This window comes from Oryza brachyantha, chromosome 3, assembly GCF_000231095.2.
Source record: "Oryza brachyantha chromosome 3, ObraRS2, whole genome shotgun sequence".
NCBI lineage: Eukaryota > Viridiplantae > Streptophyta > Magnoliopsida > Poales > Poaceae > Oryza > Oryza brachyantha.
In genome coordinates, this window is record NC_023165.2 from 24305397 (window position 1) to 24326836 (window position 21440).

Here is a 21440-nt window from a genome sequence, read left to right on the forward strand (position 1 = left end):
CGTCGGCCACAACGGAGCCCAGCCCCGTGTGCCGCCGCGGTTAACCGCCGGCGCGAAGCCTGGTACGTCCGCCGTCCACTTTTAAACTTTACCCTTCTAGTTCTATCTCCTTCCGCTGTTTCTTCCCATCATGGCGACCTAACCCCACGAGAGCGAGAAAGATTGTGTTCCATGGATAGCATTAGATCATCTTGCTATCAAGTATCACATCAAATGACTTAGTACAGTCAATTTAAAAGAGCACGAGTGCAAGAACGCACCAAGAAAACTCCGAACAGACTGATGCGATCAGCAAATTAATTAGGTAGAAATTAACAAGGGCAATGCAAATTATTCAAACGTTGCACTTAGCAGCAGCAGGTAGCTGACAGTTCGATCCATGTCTTCGCATCAGGATCGCAAGATTAAACCACATAAAACATTCACCACCACCACCGCATCGAGGTAGCAGCAGCAGCAGATTACCAACCGAGTCGATGCATAGGCAGCAGCCATACATAAGCTTGGCATACGCAAAATACGTAATTAAGCGGCAACAAAATAAGCACGCGGCCATCCATGGCCATGGCGTGCACCAAACCGAAGAACTAAACCTAGGTTCTCACAGACTTTAATTTTAAGACACCAGTAGCTTAGTGACCATTGGGTCGAGATCTAGGTCATGGTAGTGGGCGATCGATGCTGGGGTGGCAGTAGAGGCCTAGCTAGCCGAGCCTGTAAAGGCCGCCGCCGTCGTTGATGAAGTGGCCGTCCATGTAGAAGGCGGCGGCGTTGGTCGGGTGGTAGCCGTCCATCATCACGAACTGCATCTCGTCTGACGGCTTCCAGTGGCGCTTCCGCTGGTTGATGAACCAGTTGTTGATCTGCTTCAGGTCCAGGCCGGTCGACTCCGCCAGGGCCACCTTCTGACTCTCCTGCTCGATCCATACATAAGATAGCTTGATCAGGAAAACTGCAGGCTACCCCTGTCATTTGTTTGTTGGCATTGCATCATTTTCATATATATCACACAAATTGCAGGATGAACAAAAGGGCATTGTTTGGTGCATTGCATTCAAGGTGTAGGAAAGATTAGGGTACTTTTCTAGTAAAAGGGCAAGAAAATACAAGACCAATAGTTTCTTATAGCCTTCATAAAATAAAATCCAAAGCTTACTGGTCAGTAGTTTGATGCAACCATGATGCTAATAACTGCAGACGACCAAATAAATTAACCAATTCATTGTCATCTCAAGAACTGGATAAAATGGTTGACCTAGCTGCAAAGCATGCTATCATTCCAACTAAGCTAACTTCAGCAAATTTTAGCGACAATCTTTATCCTTGGTTGTAGCTTAGATAGCACAAAAGTAACAGATATTTGCATGCGGCTAGTTTAATACGACAGACGATATTCTGATTCTCGCTAAATACTTTATTTAGGTTAAGTAATCACTTAAAATAACAAGTCAAAGGGGTGATGCACCGCAGCTATGTGCTTACACCTTGGATGAATCTACAATGCACAGCACCGAGGTAGTTCCGCAGCATCAAAATTAAATGTAGGTTTCACATAGAATTTCAGCATCACTAGTCTCATAAATCAACATGGGGAACGAAGAGGATCTTACCGAGGGGTAAGGCCATTTGTAGTGCAGCTCCCACCAGTTGAGGAGCTGTTGGCGAGCATCCTTCGGAAGCTTCCCTTTCTTCTTCTTCTTTGACAGTTCTTGCTTCAGGGAGCTCAGGTAGCCACTGTACTTCTTCAGCAAATGGTGCTTGAGCTCTTGGTCCACACCATGTGCATCGATCTCAGGAAGTTCTGTCTCTCCTCCGCTACCTTCTTGGTCCTCCTCAGAAGAGCCTTCAAACATGTAACATGGAATAGTTAGCAAAGATCATATGGTACACATAGTCAGTCTAATGCATAAAAAAATCAGGTAAATCACGTATCTTCAGTAGCTCTTCAAATTTTGCAGAACAAAGAATACGGTCAGATAATCGATAAATAGTTGGTTACAACAGTAGACAAGAATAGTGTACAAACCGAAAAGTAACTTGTGAACAGAAAAGAGACCACATCATGACACCATGATCCGTGAAATGCTACAGAATTAGGTAGCTGGCACATTGCCGATGGAAATGACAAATGGCAACATATTTAACTAAGAATTCAAACGGATTTTAAATTGCATCTGAAAAAAGTACAAGAAACTCACCTGAACAAAATAAGCTTATCATCTACTAAAGCGAAGATAGCGGTAAAAGTATAATTTCTCTTAAAATACAAGTTATCCGTTTGGTGTAAAATGTCTCATAATAGTCATTTGTAAACTTCGCTTTATTTCAATGGTAAATATCTTCATTCCTCTTTCCCTTGAAAACAGGAACAAACATAGTGCACAAGAGTAATGTTTAGGAAAAAAAAAACTGTTCCAGTAAGTTAGCATTTGTAAAAAGCAATCTACTATATTCTCAGCACATCTGTTGACAGTCAACATCTATTCAGAAGGAAGATGCTAAAACATTCTGACATGATGGTTGATTTTTCTTTTTAGGAAACAGATATTCAATTCTTTCCTCCTGTCTATAGATTTAACGTTTAGAATAACATTTTGCAAACTTGGCAAAGCACACAGCAAAAACAAAAACTCAAATAAACTGATGGCACATGCAGATTTGCACAAACAAGTACTTTTATCACATCATAAACTTGTTAGATTATCTATGCCTGTTCTAATATAAATTGTCAGAATTTACTGTTTGGCCCAATCGTATCGTACACTTCAAATATTTATAACCACAGGACGTTGCATCTGAAAAGAATTAGAAAAATAATTTTTAACACTGACAAGCACATACTCCCTCCTGTTCCATAATTGATGTCATTTTGGACAAATGTATAGTCAAACTTTTAAAACTTGAACTATTAACAACTTTCAAAATATTTAGTTTGAAAAAATTAGGGAATCTTGTATATATGGCCATATGGGTCATAAAGAGCACTTCAATAAAAAACATTTCTTTATAGTTTTTATAAATATTAATAGAATATCACTATCAAAGATTAATTTAGAAGAATGTCTTAGTCCAAAACGAAGAGAATTATCAAACTGGGGGAGTACAAGGATAACATGTAACAAATATCGATGAAAACAGTGCTTGGGGAATGAATCCGTACAAACGTTTTGCAGAGTATTAGGCATACTAGGTACAGGGAATGCACTAGAAAAATCTCTTACATAATGCCTCGGATCAAATAATTACAACTGTTAAAACTTAAAGTGTAATTAATCCTTTGCATTCTTTTAGTGCAAAGATTATATGGTTTGCCAGATGTAAATTGTCCCGATTGGCACTCATGATCTTTGCAAGATTTTCATAGGGGACATCACATCTAATATGACTATTAGTGTAGTCCAAAGACATGTTTTGCTTACCTAAGGAACAATGAATTTTTCTTTCAATGGAGCAAGTCTCAACTAATCATGCATACCATAATACAGGCCAAGTGATATCTATCTGGACAGACCTATTAAATTTTATTGTAGACGACACAACTATATAGGTTGATTACATTAAAACAGTTTTATTAGACTTGGATCAGAAAATAATTTTAACCATTTGACTTAGTTTACTATAAAAGACAATCCTAAATCAAAATGGGACAACAAAAAACTATTTTTTTGTACCAGGATTAATCTAGCACAAAATGATGTAAAAGGCCGTTTATTTAGAGGGTATGCACGAAGTTACTTATGCTGCAAACGTGCCAGATTGGTGCATGCGATAATCACTTGTGCTACTATTTTCTTTCTTCTTTCTGAAGATGTAGGAAGTCAACATCTGACCACTAAACTGTTTATCTTATAGTTCCTACCTCTGTCCCAAAATATAAAGTGCATATGTTTTTGCACAGCCTTAAATGTAGAACTTAATTTGACAACCAATTTCTTTGATATTAACAATAACAACAGATTAGTATTATCTTAAAGAACTTTTAAATATAAATCAAATAATATAACATGCACGGCACTGCATATATATGGTAGTCCAATATCAGACAAAAATCGAAAAGTTTGACTTGCCTCATAACAAGAATGACTTATATTTTGGGACGGAGTCAGTAATATCTTCTATAAGTGGTGTGTTCATTTAAATTTTGTGGGTACTGCTTCTATGGCATCAATTATTAAAGAAATCATAACTTATTAATTGGCATGAAGGGTTCGGTGCATCTCATCTTTTGTCGTTGACTACACCACATTAATCAGTACAAGCAAGAAGATAACTTGTAACAAGCGTTAGCTGTTCCATTTATCTAAGCAAAGATCTGTTTCCAAATGAAGGATGCAAAGGCCCATCATAATATCAATAATTTCGTATTTGTACATTTCAGCAGAATAAGAAGAATAAACCAGTGCTTGTGAAACAGCTTTTAAACTTGCGGGGTTTCTTCGTCTTATATTGCTCTTTAAAAGAAGTTAAGGGAGATTGAAGGTTCTACACCCATCATTACTACAGAACATTTGCAGCTGTAAATTTGGAGGCACATGTCTTTTCTTTCTAAAGATTTTCTTTGAAAACAATCTAGCATCTTTGCATAGCAGTAAGCAGACATGTACCTCTTAATTTACAGAACGATTATTAAAATTTTATTTTTAAAATTCGTGTACTAAATAGTTAGTTATGATCAAATAGATCTAAAGCATTAGGCCACGTTAGACAAAGGATCAAACGTAGGAAGACGATAATTGGCCCCGGTTCTAAGGCCATATTTGTTAGTTTTACTGCTGGGTTTACTCTGGAAAATGCATAAAAACATCTATAATAAGGTCAGAACTTTCCAAATATTCGTATGTAGGACTAGAGAACCATCATGTAACCCCACGGTAAAATATTCTAAATACATAAGAGTCATGGAAAATGATATTGCAGCACATTATATAACATTAAAAATATTACACTTTTTCTAAAAAAAAATGTTTGGTCATATAACAGAAACCATGTTGAAAAATAATGCACACCTTAATTTTTCGTAAAAATAAGTAACAGTATTTTGCAAAAAAAGAATTGCCAATGAAAAAAAAAAAGAGGAACAGACAAATGGCAGAGGTAGCTTGGTCACTCCAAATATTCATTGGACGAATGGAAGTAATTCATGTAATACCATGGTAAAATATTATGGAAACGCGAACTTTTCTTGTAGAACATCATGTAACACACAAAATATTGTACTTTTTTACAAACTTTGTTTGGACACCTTGGTTCTATTTAGAAAAAGAAACTGTTTTTGCGAAAAAAAAAAGAATTACCATATGGATAAATTTAAAAGGAAGAGTACAATGGGAGAGGTAGCAGGATCACTGGCTAAATAGTTTCCTTGTGTTCGCAACATAGATGTAAATATTATCAAACTTAGCAGATTTATATAAAACAGACATAAGGACAGTGTTCAAAGAAAAAAAACAATGTTACTGCAGAACTATGTAGCATGGAATGTAGCATGGATGCGGCAAAATATCTGAAGGATTTTTAAATCAGGCTCTCTTTTTTAGCAGAACTATGTTACTGCAGGTTTTATGGTTAAACAAGCCAACAAATATAAACCCATTGTAGCTCATTGTGGCTAACTAAATTAAGAACAGAAGCAAATCATGTGGCGTTGCGAAGTTGAACCTCAGGCAATCAACAGAAGAAATGTCAGTCACAGAAACTCCAAAATTTTGAGGTGGAACCAACCCTGTCAATATAGAAATCACAAAAAAACTTGAGAACATTTATCATCCAAATATTTTTTTTGTTAACTCAATTTGTCGAGGTATACTTCTGTCCTGCAGTTGCATGCATTGTCTTTTCTAGTGACGTTCCATTGCAAAATCAATCAGCTCTTTTCTATCCTATTGTTTTCTTTTGCTTGCTTTTTAGCAAGCAAGTTTCAGTATCTCTTTTGGTCTTGCCTCGAGACAAACGGAAACTCGTGATATCTGTGTCCCCTGCTTTTGCATGGCCTTGAAAGAATGCATGCAACGAAGAATCTTGGAGTACAGGTGCAACATCAGTCAGAAAAATGCAGTGTTCTTTTGTGATTAAATGAAAACGAAGTTAGGAATGGTCCTAAGTGAAGTTAGGAATGATCATCTATAACCTTGACTGGGTAATATGCTCCGGTTGCCTTGTGAATCTGCTAGGCTAGTCTCCAGTTTTTGGAAAATAGAACGCATGTAATACTGTTAGTAGTTGTAGATGCGCATCTACCAAGGTCCAAGCAGTAGGACAAAAGAAGAATTGAACCTGAGAAGAAATGAGTTGACAGCTGAAAAATACAGAAGCATTTGAACTTGGACTTGCCTTGGAAAGCATCCAATGATTCTTGACCGCCATTATGTGTATATGAGAGAGAATGAAGGGAAGACTGGCATAAGGGGCTGTCTAGTTCTCAAATATTTTCACCCAAAATCATCACATCGAAACTTTAGACACCTAAATAGAGTATTAAACATAGATAAAACGAAAAACTAATTGCACAATTTTGTGAGAAATCGTGGGACGAATCTTTTGAGCTTAATTAGCACGTGATTAGCCATAAGTACTACAGTAATGAGGCTCAAAAGATTCTGTTTTCACGCCAGCCGTGAAATTCATTTTTTCCGCCAGCCGTGAAATTCATTTTTTCGTTCGTGTCTGAAAACTCCTTCCGACATCCGATCAAACGTCTGATGTGACATGCAAAAATTTTCATTTCACCAACTAAACACCCCCTAAATATTCTAGCAACAATTCTACCTGTAGATCACATAATCTACTACATATAAAATACTCTTTGTATATAGCCAAGGGATCACCAAAACATTGCAAGATCTCACATCAAATAATAGGCTATTCTCTTGCTTAACTGTATCTTTTTCGATCCTAGCTGTGACCGTTCTGTCCATGGGACTGCACTGGTCAGAACACAGAATACTAAAATTTACTCATGTCTACCTATGATTTTTTTTGTAGAGTTATGTCTACCTACGTTCAGTACAGGACCATTACTCAATTTAATTTCTCTTGACCTCATGCTGTTCAGGGTTTCCATACAACTCTAATAACTCGTTCAGGGTTCAATTTCTTCACATGCGTAAATCTGAAGCCACTATTGATGCTGATGCTACTGTGCAAATATCAGATGGCAGCTTCCGCGCTACATGCTCCAATAATGAATTGATTGTGTGGCATAGTAGCAGCACCTGTGCATAGTATGCATCAGCTCTGCTGATGAGCTAGCTAGCCGAAAACCCTGCACACTGGAGTGTCAAACTGTGTGGTGAGCACTGCTACTTACTACTATACTCTCGTGACAGGTCATTAGAAAGGCGCCCTGGCATCGTCTGGATCCACCTGATGTTTGCATTTTAAAATTAGCAAAGACTATAGAGAAGAACACAAGCAGACGACCAGCCCCAAGCCCTGTGCAATGCATCATGCACTGCATCCATCCACACACACATCTGGAAGGCCTCAACACCTCACATAACCAAACCAAGAGATTCTAGGACAACAGGGTGGCTACTCCACTTCGTTTCTTCAGGGGGAGAAAGATGACAAGAATGTTATTCTGGCTTGCGTGACAGATGGGGGATGAGGCTGTCTCTGAACATGTACTACTACTCTCTCGCTATCTCTCTCTTTCTTTCTCCTCTCTTCTCTCTCTCTCTGAGATGTTTGTGCAGGGGATCAGTAAACACAACATGTGTGTCCTTGCTCCACTGACATACGGCAGTGAGACACCTCGGCTACGCACTGTTTGCTTGCACAGTGAGCCTTACCCAAACCCTAGAAGAACAAGGGAAGGACTCCTCACCGCCTTTGTTTCCATCCCGGGGAAAAGACGGCTGAACCAAAGAACTCTACCCGGGAGTCACATGCACATGTTCTTTCAGAAAGGGAATCAAAATCAACCAGCTATGCCGGCACAAGCGGCATAAACTGTAGTAGTAACACATTTTCATTACCTTCAGAAAAAAAAAAGAGCATCAAACACAAAGAGAACCAATGGAGGAACCACGAACTAGTTCCTAGACGATGGAGATGTATGTGTAAGATGTAGCTTATACAGTGGTAAATTTCACAAACCCTACTCTTGGGGATGTCTGCAATGCAAATACCCAGGTTTTGCGGTTAATTAATTTGTTACAAGGAACTTCATATCTTTTGGGCAAAATATTTCCATTGCCTGAGATTATGTCATGAATGGGCCAAATCCTCAGGTTTTGGGAAATTTACTTCATAAAAGTTCGTTTTTTATCATCAGAAGATCGATTTCGGAAGAACAGAAGAATCAAAGCAAATCCTAGCTGCACTGACGACTGGGTGTACATGTGCGGGGACTATTCCTTGCCAACAGAAGAAATGATCAGTAGTAGAAGCCCAGATGGAAGAATCCCACATGCATGGCCAAGAAAAGCAATCAGGGCAAAAGAATCTTTTGGAAACCCTGATGAGAACTTGCGGGATTTAGAGCATCGAACACCAAGCAACCCAGATCATCTGCAGGAGTCACTGACACGCATGCATGCAAAAAAAAAACCTGTAGGAGAAAGACTACAGATGCGGTTTTCCTGGCCAAGAAATTAATCAAACAGAGATGCACACCCACATCTGGAACCAGTTAATCCAAACAGCAAAAGAGATCGAGAGAGGGAGAGAACAAAGGAGATCGATATGCAGACAACGGATCGAAGAAGCCAGGCGAAAACAGCAGAAATCGAAGACATGCAATGAATTTGATCAGGAAGGTAGAAGATCGATCAGCGGATGATGAAACGATATGATCGGTGGTGGGTTTTACCGGAGGAAAGGATATTGCGGAGCGATCGGCCGGAGATGGAGAGCGTGTTGAGCTGCGTCTCCACCCTCCTCAGGAACTCCATCGCCTCCTGCAGCGGCCTCGTCAGCTCCTCCCTGTACTTCACCAGCATCTCGTGGTACGCCTCCTGCACAACGCACGCACGCACAGGCCGCCGGCGAGCACCATCGAGATGGTCACCATGTGTAAGAGACGCCGGCGCAGGAAGTGATGACAGGCTGCGGCGGGTTATCGGTTAAGAGCGAAACGAGCGAGCTCACCATGAACTGGTCCAGCTCCGGCTCCGTCGCGGCGCCGAGGCCGCCGAGCGCCGTGCGCTGTCGCAGCTCCAGGTCCTGCGCCACCGCCGTCAGCCTCGCCGACACCTCCGGCGGCGCTCCTACCTGCACCCCCACACGCCGGCGATGAGTCGCAAAAACACATCTAGTTGCACCGGAGCGACACGGCACATATATATATACGCTATGTATGCTGTAGCTAGCATATAGGAGTATACGTGAAGAGAGCAACGACCAGTTAGCTTGTTGCATATGAACTTGACATGAGATGTAGGAGCGGCGAGCGCATGCATGCAGGAGATAGATGTTGCGAGCTCATCGGCTGCGGGGGACTTGCCTTCTGGCAGTCGAGGTAGGCGGCGAGGAGGGAGGAGTAGTGGGGGTGGGAGATGATCTTGGCCTTGATGGCCTCCACGTCGGCGGCGAAGGAAGACGACGCCGAGGGCTCCTTCGCCTTGCCACTGGCGCCGCACGCGTCGAGGAGGCTGCCGTTGGCCAGCTGCAGCACCGGGTTGCCGCCGTTGTTGCCGGCAGCCGCCGCCGCCGCCGTGTTCAGGGTGAGCGGAGTGTGCGCCATGACGCACGCCTGCGTCTGCTGCTGCTGCGGCGGCGGCGGCGGGGGCGCAACCACGGCGCTGAGGGAAGAACCCCACGGATGGTGATGCTGCTGCTGCTGATGGTGGTGGTGACCGTGGCCATGGCCGCTCGCTCCGGCCCCGAAGTGGTGCGAGATCTCCTCCATGAGAGAGGGAGAGAGACAAACACTAGCCGCGAGAGAGAGAGAGAGCTACCTAGCCGATCTCCAGTGAAGTATTGGTGCAGCGATGGAGCTCTCCGCCCGCTGTCCCCCGAGCTCCCTGCGCAAAAGTTGGACGCTGTTCGAGCTGAGGTGAAGTTCTTGGACGAAGAGAAAGAGGAAAAGGGTTTTTGGGAGACTCCACACACTCGACTCCAACTGGAGAAGAACCGGAGAAAGAGAGGAGAGTGTGTGCCTGCCTGCCGCCGCCTACCTTGAGCTGAGCTCCTCCTCTCTCCTCACCATGAACTGAGCAGAAGAGCTATCATTAGAGAGAAGAGGAGAGGAGGAAAAGCTACTGCCTTTGGAGAGATAGAGAGACAGTGTTGGATGCGCTGGGTAGCTGTAGGGTTGTAGAGTAGTGGAGCTTGTGGGGGCTTTGCTTTTGCAGGTCAAATCGAGAGGGCTTGCGAGTGGCTTTTGTAGGGAATTTTATGGCTGGCTCGCGCGCGGAGGTGTGGAGACGAAGAAGATGGATTTTTTTTTCTTTTCTGAAAGAGAAAAAAAAAACGGGGGCTACAGCTTTGCCCTTGCCACAGCACGATGCGACGAAGCTCTGCCTTTCTTTTGTTTGATGGTCGAATCATCAGCGTGTGGGTTGGGTTGTGTGTGGTGTCTAGATGAGCATCTATCTTTGTTTGACATGAGTTGATCGTGTTATTTCGTAAACTATCCGATCTCGATCGATCGGTTTCTTTTGCCGTTGAATCACTACGTCTGTACTTTCGCTGATGTAGTGGCACTTCGAATAAAATATTAATTAAGGCCATCCCCTTTGTCCTACTTTTGAGTTATTTTAACTAATCAACCATCTAAAATCACCAAGAGTACCTGCAAACCGACAATAAATATATTTTAATAAGATAAGAGAATAAAGAAAAACATTATGTTATGGATTTATAGTCAGCTGTACCGAGAGAGCGGTACAGTAGCCTATCCGACAGTATATATATTTTAATGAGATAAGAGAGAATAAAGAAAAGTATTGTGTTATAGATTTATAGTCAGCTATAGCACGGACTTTAAGACACAGTGTGTAAATGACAGGTGGGACATGTTAGTATATGTTTTGTACATGACTATTGTACGAAACTATTACTATTAAACTTGCTCTAATACTTTAACTTTCCGCTTCTCCTTATGCTTATGAGCTAAAATTTTAATTTTTATCTTTAAAGTTGGGGTTTATTTTTGTTTATTTATTATATTTTATTTTTAGCTTGGCTATTAGATGGGTATGAACACGTATGTATAAATTTTATTCACAAATTATCTTTGATTTGCAAATATATCGTTTCGGAGAAACCCAACAATCATAAACTCCGGTAGCTACGCAAAATAAGATGATTAGTTTTATTGCATCTGTTATTTGTATGAAAAGGCAAAGAAATACTATATGATTTGGATCCTGTAGAAAAAATATTGGGTGATTTGGAACAACAAGTTAACTAGCATTCAAAGAATACTTTAATTTGAAAATGTTACGGAATGGCTAAAGATATAACATTGGAGGAAATTTAACACGACGTTCAACATCTTCAACATTTCATTTTGAGTTATTATTTCCCTGATAATTCAAGTGTTTTCTATAATTCAATTAAACGGTAATTATATTATGTTCTAATATATACATATGCTTTGTAATGTTGCGTTGCTATTGAGTTTTAAAATGGTCTCGTAGGATGGTTTGTTACCGGCCGGTAACTAGAATTAATATAGACATCTGCTTGGATGCATACAGTAGTTTATAGCTCATAAATAAAATTGGTTGAAGTGTGACCACCCAAGAAGTGTTTAAGATTACCGTAAAATCATTTCTTATAGTAGACTATACAAGATTGTTTAGTCCCTGTTTACAAACAGTTTAGGTGTCCGTCCACTTTAGTCTTATTTAGTCTCTAAAAACCTAAACTAGAGATAGTAAAATGGACTAAATTGTATTAGTCTATTAGTCCCTTCTAGAGTTACTTTACTTATTAGGACTGAAACTTTCGTTCACACACGCTTCCTAATCAAAATTTCTATATATGATAGTCACTTTTAGTCTCTCTAACCAATCTAACCAAACAAAACAGTATGACTAAAAAACAAACACCACCTTATTTAGATGATTTAGGGGTTGTTTGGATTCCTTCAACTTTTTTAGTCCCTATCACATCGAATGTTTGGACACTAACTAGAATTATTAAATATAAGTTATTAATACAACCCACCGTATACTCTGGACTATTTCGCAAGACAAATCTATTAAGCCTAACTAGTCTATGATTAGCGAAAGTGATGCCACGTTAAATATTTGCTAATCATGGATTAATTAGGCTTAAAAAAATTATCTAATAAAATGGTCTTTACTTATAGAATTAGTTTTGTTATTCGTCTATATTTAAGACATCTAATTAACGTCCAAACATCTGATGTGATAAGAACTAAAAAATCCCTAGATTCAAACAGCCCCTTTTAACTCGTCATATCAAAAGTTAGCTAGATAGCCACTCATCGTAAACAATGGTCGGTAGCCAGCGAGGTGATTTTTTTATCCTTTTTATGAAAAAAGGCAAACGATATATCTGTAAATAAAACTTTGTGTATGTATTCTTAATCTAAGAAACCAAACTTTTTAAATAAATTTTAGTGAAAAATCTCTAAAATAAAAACCAAATTTGTAGTTGAAAATTAAATTTTTATTTATAGACATAAGTAAAATCGAAAAGATGGGAGTGCGAAATTTTCTCTCTATATGAACTCACGTCTCATATTGTAGAACATTATTTTCTGATCCATGGCTAATATCTTTTTAGCCACACGTTTTTGGCAACATATCTTGCCTAAAGTGTGGTTCGTTTAAATAATCAAACAGCTCGTACATCTTGCCATTCCATGTTATATACATCAACAAAAATTATAAGCCGATGCATTTTAAAATTCAAACTTTATTTATGTCATGTTGTCAGCAATTAATTTACCCATTTTTGTTATCGAAGACAACAGTTACCCACCGGTAAGGGGTTGGGAACTAAAATGTCCTGCGAACAATCCAAGCCCGATTCTTAATTTTCTTAATCCTGGAAAATATGTCTATCGTACTCCCTTTGGCCCTTGTTTTACAGGCCTAGGATTTGACATGTATTTCATGCCCCCTTAGATGGGTAGGTACAAGGGTAAGTATGTCATTTCTCCCAATTTTACATCTAACATGTCTTTACTGGACAATATTACTCGGCTCAATTATATGGCTCCCTCCGGTTCAAGTCATAATTATTTTTTAATTTAAATCATGTACTAAAATATAATTATCTAGAATACAAAACTTATCCTAGGAATAACTTTGAATTTTACGCTAACTAACATTCCACCCCATTCATTATTTTTTTAAAATAGCATCAAAATCTTTTTTCTTTTATCTTAATCCCAACTAAACAATCTAATAATACTTATCATTTATTATTATGTCCCAAAATATAAGCATTTGGTACGATTAAAGCTATAAATAAAAGATTATGTTGGCCCTCTGTGAATGAAGGTGAGAGGGTAGGTAGGGTTAAAATGAAAAGAATTTTGATTGTGAAATAATTAATAGGACAACAAGTCTTTTCAATAATATAAGAAATATTTATATTTTGGTATGAGATCGTTAACACTAGATTTTAGCAAATAGTCGCTATGGATCAATTCGCGATTGAAGACCGAATCCAACATGAAGCAGGACAATCGGACAGAAAAACAAGTAGAACACAACTCGAGTTCAACCGATAGAGTCCGGATAGGACAAGGATTGAAGTTTGATTGGCCCACATGATTATAGATAGATTCAGAATCGATCCCAATCCGTGTAAATTATTTTTATCTGTGTCTTAGATTTTGTTTAGGATTTTATCTCCAATTAGAGTCTATGTATAATAGGTTAGTTATTAATACGGATCCGTATCCTGTTATGTTAGTTAATTTCTGGGATGTAAATAGTGTATCTCGTAGCTTTATAACAACAACAATCAGTTTAATACACATCTTCGGCACATCGCCATCTTTTGAAAAGAGCGAGCTCTCTGCGCGAGTCAGCTTCGCAATGTAGTTCGTGACTGTCAACCCGTCGATCGGCTAGAACGGAACTGTCTCTATTTAGTTTGATTTCCTGCCTATTGTTCGATGGTCTATCTAAGGTTTATTGTTACTTTTGATCTGTTCTTGGTTTGAAGTGGTGATAGGTTCTCTCTCGATCAAGTCCTCGCAAGTTCTTCATTCGACTTGTTGATGTCAATCTGTTCAACTTGATTTTGCCTCGGTATATCAGATCAATCTATTTGGCTAGGTTTGCATCAATAGATCGGATCAACTACCTACGAGGGTTTATTGCTGGAGTTATAACCAACATTATCTTAATTAGTTCATCGACTTGCCTATTAGACCTACAAATCTTCATATTTTCTATAGTTATATTGAATCCGATCGCATATTGTCTTGGTTTGGCCGGATCTATGTAAGTTTGGTCCGATCTTTGTAAGTTTGGTTTGATCTGCATATAGAAGCTCGTCGGATCTACCAAGTTCAGTGTGTAGATTGATGGATTACGTTGGTTTGGTATTTAATTACCTGTACATCGCGATCTTACATTGATTTCATGCATGGTTATGTTTAGATCTGAATTGTCTTGGTTTAGTTCGATTTTCTAGGTCTAGCACGAGTATGTATGCGATTGGTTATCATTGTTTTGTGCTGGCGATTAGCATACCAATCCAGTTTTACTTAGAGTTACATGCTTAATGTTCTATCGGTTGCTGATTACATGAGCGATAAGTGCTAAATCGGTCCGATCAGTTGATTAATCTTAGAACTGTCTCAATTAAGTCCGATCTCTTAAGATAATTTGGTTGATTGAACTATTTCATGATTATCTTACTTGTAACTCAGTCGATAAGGCATATTTTTACACGGTACCATCAAATTCATATAAAGCCAATTATTTAATGTGTCGGCTAGGGTCCTGAAGCGGTATCAGCTATCTGGCCGATAGCAGTTTTGGTTTAATTGCTTTCTATGTGTATATCTTGTTAGTTACGTGATAAAACTGATTGGCACGCCTTGGTTTCTAAGATTTAGGTTCTGCATTGGAGGATTCTGAGAAACGACTTTTAGACCTTCGTGTGTGACATGTCGGATCATTTGACATCAACAGAGATTAGAATCACATAACTAACTACATTTTAGGACGGATGAAATATATCATATCTAAATATACTTTATTTATTGAGCAATTATTACGTGTGAGTTGGTAAAATAGGGGGCAAGCATACTGGAAATAAAGAAAAGTAAGAAAACATGCTTTGATATTTGAAAAAAGTGAAGAACATTCTGATCCTTGTAGTTTTGTATTGATTTGTACGATGTTTAAAAAGGGAAGTCCATTTAAATGGAGTGAGTATATTCTGGAAACATATTCACGTTTATCTTTTCGCTTCTATTTACGCTCATAAGCCAAACTTTAAATTTTTATACATTAAATTTGGAGTTGATTTTAAGTACTTTTCACGGAAGCTTATTTTCCCGCCTGTCTTTTAGATCGATAAGTATACGTATGTAAAATTTTTGTTCAAATATTTTTTACAAATATGTTATTTTACTTTTTTTTCATTAAAAAGGCAAACAATCGTCCAATTATCAGTCCCCAAAGTTCATTGCCTTGGGCCCTTGGCGTTGGCTGCCTTGGTCTTTGTCCTTTGGGGTTTGATGGCACCCAAAACCGATTATTTTCTTGTCTTTAATATGGTTAGACATCTGAAGTCATTCTTCTGCCCGTCTGTTTGGTTCTTCGCTTGTTCTTACGGCTTAATCTTCGCTCATCTCCATCTACTCTATAACATCCCAGCACATTTTACTCCCCAGCATCATCTCATAACATATCTGACAGCCAAAAATATTTGTGCGCTTTAACGATCTAGATCATCTTTCATTATAACAGGTAGAGGTTTTTATTTACCAGAAAACTTTAATATGGAAAACCAACTAATTAAGATATAATCTAATATACTATTTCTATAATAGAATAATTTCTATATAGAAACAAACTCTTTCACAAAATCACCATAGGCCGAATACTAGTGTTGTCCGTATCGTTGGCAACAACAGGATACGTTGGTAGATGACTAACAACACTCACGCTACCCATATTAGCAGTGCACGTTAGCAAGCGCTTGATGCAACACCACTTCCAGCTAACAACATACTAACGTAGCATGTAGCAGCAACAATTGCCGTCCAGTAGTAGAATAATCCATCTGTTTTCTTCATTAATTTTATATAGAAAACATACTAAATCTGATTGGAGTAATTCTCACATGTGTGCATATACATGTTGGTACATTACAATATAAACAATAATAGAATAATATAATCATATTGATTGTGCTCCATTTAGATGTCCAACGGTTTGATATGATGTCTTTTTAAGAAAAAAATTTTTTTGGGAACTAAACATGCTCTAATGTTTATGCATTTTTTCCTGTGCATGTTTGTCAAATTACCAAATGATACATATTTTGCTTTAAAGGTTAATATAAATTTTTTAAATAAATCAGATTAATCAACTTTCAAATTTATAATAATTAATATTTAATTAATTATATACTAATGATAATTCTCCTACCGTAGCTCGCGAATGAGCCCGATATCGTCGATTGACCCCGAAAACAGCCAATCTCACAGAATCCCGAGCTCCCGGCCGGTCAGATCAGGTACGTATGCTCCCCCTGCAACTGCCAGAGGAGAAGAGAGAGCAATGCGCGATATGATCTCGCACCACCCGAAAACCCGGGTGGCTGCACAGAGAAGAGATCGAGGCCGCCCGCCCGCCCGCCCGCCCGGCCGGGAGCTAGCTAGCCGCGGACCTAGGCGACAGAATATAACGTCGGGGGCCGCGCGCGCGCGCGAGAGCTCGGAATCGGGGGGGGGGGGGGGGGGGGGGGGGGGGGGGTCGTCCGCCGGTCTAGCTATCGGCCCTCGGCCGGGGGGTTGTTGGTTGTATAGCTATAGCCCCGGGCTGGACGACATGCATGCCGCATAGCTGGAACGTCGCGTTGCGTTGCTGCTGCCCGGTGGGGTGGTGGTGCTCGTCGAGTCGACGTCGTAGCCTCTGCCTCTCTAGCCTGCGACGCGAGCACATGCGGGCATCGATGAGTTGGAGCCCAGCTGCTCGATCTGTAGGTAGCCTGCGTGCAGTGCCACTACTGAAGCTTACAGTACTACTATACTGCTGAGTGATCTCTCTAATCATGCTCTCGCTGCTAGTATCCCCCAGTACCGGTCAGCATGCGGCTTCGCTGCAACTACTACCTTCCTCCCGCACAAACCATGCATACAGACATACTACCTGCGTCACAAATAATAAGGGATTTTCATTATCTGTTATTCAAAAATTTGAATGTAATATTTATTTTGTTTATTATTTTCTTTGTTAGTAGAAGTAGTTTAAGTATTACTTAAAATTTTTTATATTTGTACTAAATTTTAATAAAACAAATGGTTAAAAATTATAATTGAATAGTCAAAATCTCATATATTATGGGACGGAGGTAGAATTTACTGTCTCCTTCCCATGTTAATGTTATTTTTCAGTTTTTAGATACAGTGTTTTTGACTCTTTATCTTATTTGAAATATTTTTGTGAGTAATAACTTTGTTGTTACTGGATGATAAAATATGAATACTGATTTATGTATAACTATTTTTTTAAGTTTTTATACAAACTTTTAAATAAGACAATGATCAAAGCGTTGGACACAGAAATCAAAAAATAAAGTTATTATGGGATGGAGATAGTATAAAAAAATATAATTTATAAATAAAAATTTTATATATGTGTATATTCTTGGTGACAAAGACGACATGCTGCTCCAGAAGGAAATCTGCGCATACTAGGTGGTGTTTGGGAAACATAAAATTATTTTTAGCCCGTGTCATATCAGATGTTTAGACATTAATTTAAAGTGTTAAATATAGATTAATTACAAAACCAATTTTATAACCTTGGACTAATTATTTTTACTGTGATGCTACAGTAAAAATTTATTAATTCTGTATTAATTACTTAAAAAAATCATCTCCGATTAGCTCTTATTTATAAAATTAGTTTTTTATTATTCTATGTTTAATACTTTGAATTACTATGGACTAAAAAATTTTAGCCCCATACGAAGACGCAAGAATTCTACGTGACCTGAGATTAGTTTGATGTTTTCCTCGATTCTGGAAAAGATGAAGATGTTGCAAATGTACGTAGACTACAAACTTTGTGCAAGTATACGTACTAGTAGTAGCAAGGGTAGAAGCAGCGGTATAAAAAAAGATGGCGAAGGCTGGGGGCTGACTGCAGGTGCAGACCAGGGAGGGGGATCTGACAGAGAGCTTGGTGCGAGAGGAGGCCCATCTGACAAAGACTGCCTGTGCATGACTCTTTCCTGCTGGTTTGTAGCATCATCTTGGGAAGGCAAGGAGCTGCCCGGTGTGGCAGCGTTAAAATAACCCGGAGATCGATCATTCCCCATGCACATCTGCCTATCTATCCCCATCCCCATCCCGTGGTCAACAAACGCATCCGGTGCCGGGCTGCTGCTGCCTATGGCCCGGCTGCTACGTAGTACTACGTACTCTACGCGTGCGTGCACTGTAGCCACCGGTACGTGCAGTGGTACAAGCCAGCCTCTTGTCAAGGATTTTCCTTTTCGTTTGGACTTACGGCTCCTTGGCACGAAAGGTCACGCATGGGGCTAGTAGATCGATTGGAGAGTACGTGCAGGGTTGCAGCAGGATCCACGAGGATCCGCCGAGTAGCTGGCTGCGAGCCTGCGACCATGGCTCCGACGAGGAATTTACGGGCTCTTTTTCGAACAAAGGACCTTTTTAAGGGTTTGATTTTTTTTAAATTTTAATCGTACGATATAAAAATATACTCTCTCCGACCTATAAAGGGCAGTTATTTCCGAATTTTAAATCTTATACTAAAATATAAACATTTATGATATTATTTATATTAATCACTACTCTTTCACTCCATACGTTACTTATTTATTGTTATTAAAGGGCTCATAGTATTTTCTTCATATTTTGTGCATAGCATCTAATTTGTAGGTTTTTACTATTCATATGATTTCATCTAGAGGTATTTAGAAGATTAAAAAACCTATAAAATTTATATATATTACTTTGAACGATTTCCTTCGTGGGATCAAGCCTAATGGGAAAATTGCTTTTGAGTCTTTCTATATATAGAAAATTTTCAAAAAAGAAGGCATCGACTAGTAGTTTGGGAGCATGCGCGTGAAAAAGAAGAAAACATCTGAGTTAGGGGTTATTTAGATAGGACTAAAATTTTTAGCTCCATATCATATCGAATATATCCATTTTTCTAGGTTTCCACTTCCCTTGCTCCCCATCTCTTCGGCTGTTGGCAGCTTGGCACTGGCTGAGTAGCAACGGCAATGGGGTGGCTAGCAGCGATTGGGCAGCCAGCGGCGGCGGCGGGACGACCAGCAACCAACGGCGACGGGGCGGCTAGCGTCCGCCGGCGGCGCCCGCCGATGTCCGCGTGGGAGTCCAGGCGACGACGTCGCGGCAGGGGCGAGGCAGCTAGCTCCAGGCGGTGGACTTTGAGTGGGGCGGCTAGCGGCGGCCGGCGGCGCCGCGACAGTGGCTGGGCGGGGCAGCTAGATCCACGCGGGGCGACTAGAGCGGCAGTCAGCGGGGCGTCGCGGGGAGAATCCAGGCGGCGACGCCGCGGCTGGTTGTCCACGCCGTGGAGCCGACGGCCGGCGGAGGAGCAGGCGGTCGGGCGGGCGATGGCGTCGGAGGAGCGGGCAAACGACGGGTACCAGGCAGTTACCCGTGAGCCCGTTGGGTATGGGTTTGGGTATAATTTTTTACCCGCGAATCATTTCGAGTACGTAGGTGCGGGTATCGGGTCGATTACGTTTCTACTCTATCCGTTACTGACCCAACTTATTCCCATCCCTAATCGATTGTGAGCCATGGAGCAAACCAAATCTTTGTGGAAGCCAGGAACCAGAGAGAGAGAGAGAGTCCCGTAGGGGATATGCCAGTAGTGTAGCACTATGTGCAACGACAGGGCCGGCCGTCCCACGCATAAAATCCGAACCTGGGCGGCCACTGCTAGTTTGATTATGATCTGCGCTATCTCTGTCAAGATGTCATTAGTCCACGTCAAACAGAGAACATTCAGGCCTGTTTACGGGGTGTTTGGGACAAAAATCTAAAGCCCTGTTCCGTCGGATGTTTAGATATTTATTATAAATATCAAACGCAGGCTATTAATAAAACCTATCTATAATCTTGGATTAATTCGCGAGACAAATCTATTGAGCCTAATTAATTCATGATTAGCCTATACGATGATACAGTAAACATGCTCTAATTATGGATTAATTAGGCTTAAAAAATTTGTCACCTGAATTATTCATTTCTGTAATTAGTTTTATGATTAGTCTACGTTTAGTATTTATAATAAGTTTTCAAACATTTGATGTGACATGATGCTAAAAATTTAAACTTATCTAAACACCTAGTTCCCAAAAATTTTGCCAAAAACATCACAACGGATTTTTGAACATTTAAATGCAGCATTAAATATAGATGAGACAAAAAACTAATTACACAGTTACGAGAGAAATCTCGAGATGAATTTTTTGAGCCTAATTAGTCCATGATTAGCCATAAGTGTTACCATAACCAATGTTCTAATGATGTTCTAATGATGATTTAATTAGGCTCAAAAGATTCGTCTAGCGGTTTCGAGTCGAGCTGTAAAATTCGTTTTTTCATTCGTGTCGAAAAACTCTTTATAACATATAATTAAACGTAACCGTCTCCTAAAAAATTTTGGCAACTAACATCAATCGGCAGACCGATCCATATCGATAATTCGATTCTACTACTTCATCATTAAGCTGCACTCTTACTCCACCCCAGTACTCCATTGCCGGCCGGTTGTCAGGCGAGCGTGCGCGCAAATGCAAGTACAATTAATCAAACGTCTTCTCATGCTTGCGCGGCCCATGAACTAATTAAATAGTAACTCTGTGCCGAAATAAATTTATTTTTCAGTTTTTAATATAATATTTTGACTCTTCATCTTATTTGAAATTTTTTACGATTAATATTTTTATTGTTACTAGATAGTAAAATATGAATAATACTTTATGTGTGACTATTTTTTTAAGTTTTATACAAATTTGTCAAATAAGTCGAATGGTCAAAGCATTAAGCACATAGATCGAAAAATAATGTTATTATGAGACGTAGTTAGTAATTAGTAAGTACATTAATTATTGTTATTTCATGCATGCAATGATGCAGCCTCGTCATTTCCTTGTGCTTAGAAGCCAAATTTAATTTTTTTAATCTTAGATTAATTTGTTTTTATTTGCAAATGTATCTTTGGTTTTTTCGCTGAAAAAAAAACTAATAATCATCCCATGGTTTAGTAGGCTCAACTCAGCTAATAATGGTCTAGTGCAAGTTTAGTCTAACATGG

At 39.6% G+C, this 21440-nt stretch overlaps 1 protein-coding gene across 1 annotated transcript; it reads right to left on the bottom strand.

The window, feature by feature from the left end:
* Window positions 1–274: 274 nt before the first annotated feature.
* Window positions 275–10273, bottom strand: LOC102722106 (homeobox protein knotted-1-like 6). Its single transcript, XM_006651705.3, has 6 exons — window positions 10054–10273; window positions 9446–9965; window positions 9091–9213; window positions 8813–8957; window positions 1611–1843; window positions 275–914 (listed from the first exon to the last, which is right to left on the bottom strand). The coding sequence occupies exons 2-6, from the start codon at window positions 9848–9850 to the stop codon at window positions 705–707; spliced, it is 1116 nt and encodes a 371-aa protein (XP_006651768.3). The 5' UTR covers window positions 9851–9965; window positions 10054–10273; the 3' UTR covers window positions 275–704.
* Between the last annotated feature and the right edge of the window lie 11167 nt (window positions 10274–21440).

Bases quoted from the DNA above. Each gene is read 5' to 3' on its own strand.
- LOC102722106 (XM_006651705.3), bottom strand. From the start codon at position 9,850: ATGGAGGAGATCTCGCACCACTTCGGGGCCGGAGCGAGCGGCCATGGC. The intron at 8,958-9,090 runs GTGAGCTCGCTC...TGCGTTGTGCAG, and splicing joins CGGAGCTGGACCAGTTCATG to GAGGCGTACCACGAGATGCT. The intron at 1,844-8,812 runs GTAAAACCCACC...ACATGTTTGAAG, and splicing joins CCGCAATATCCTTTCCTCCG to GCTCTTCTGAGGAGGACCAA.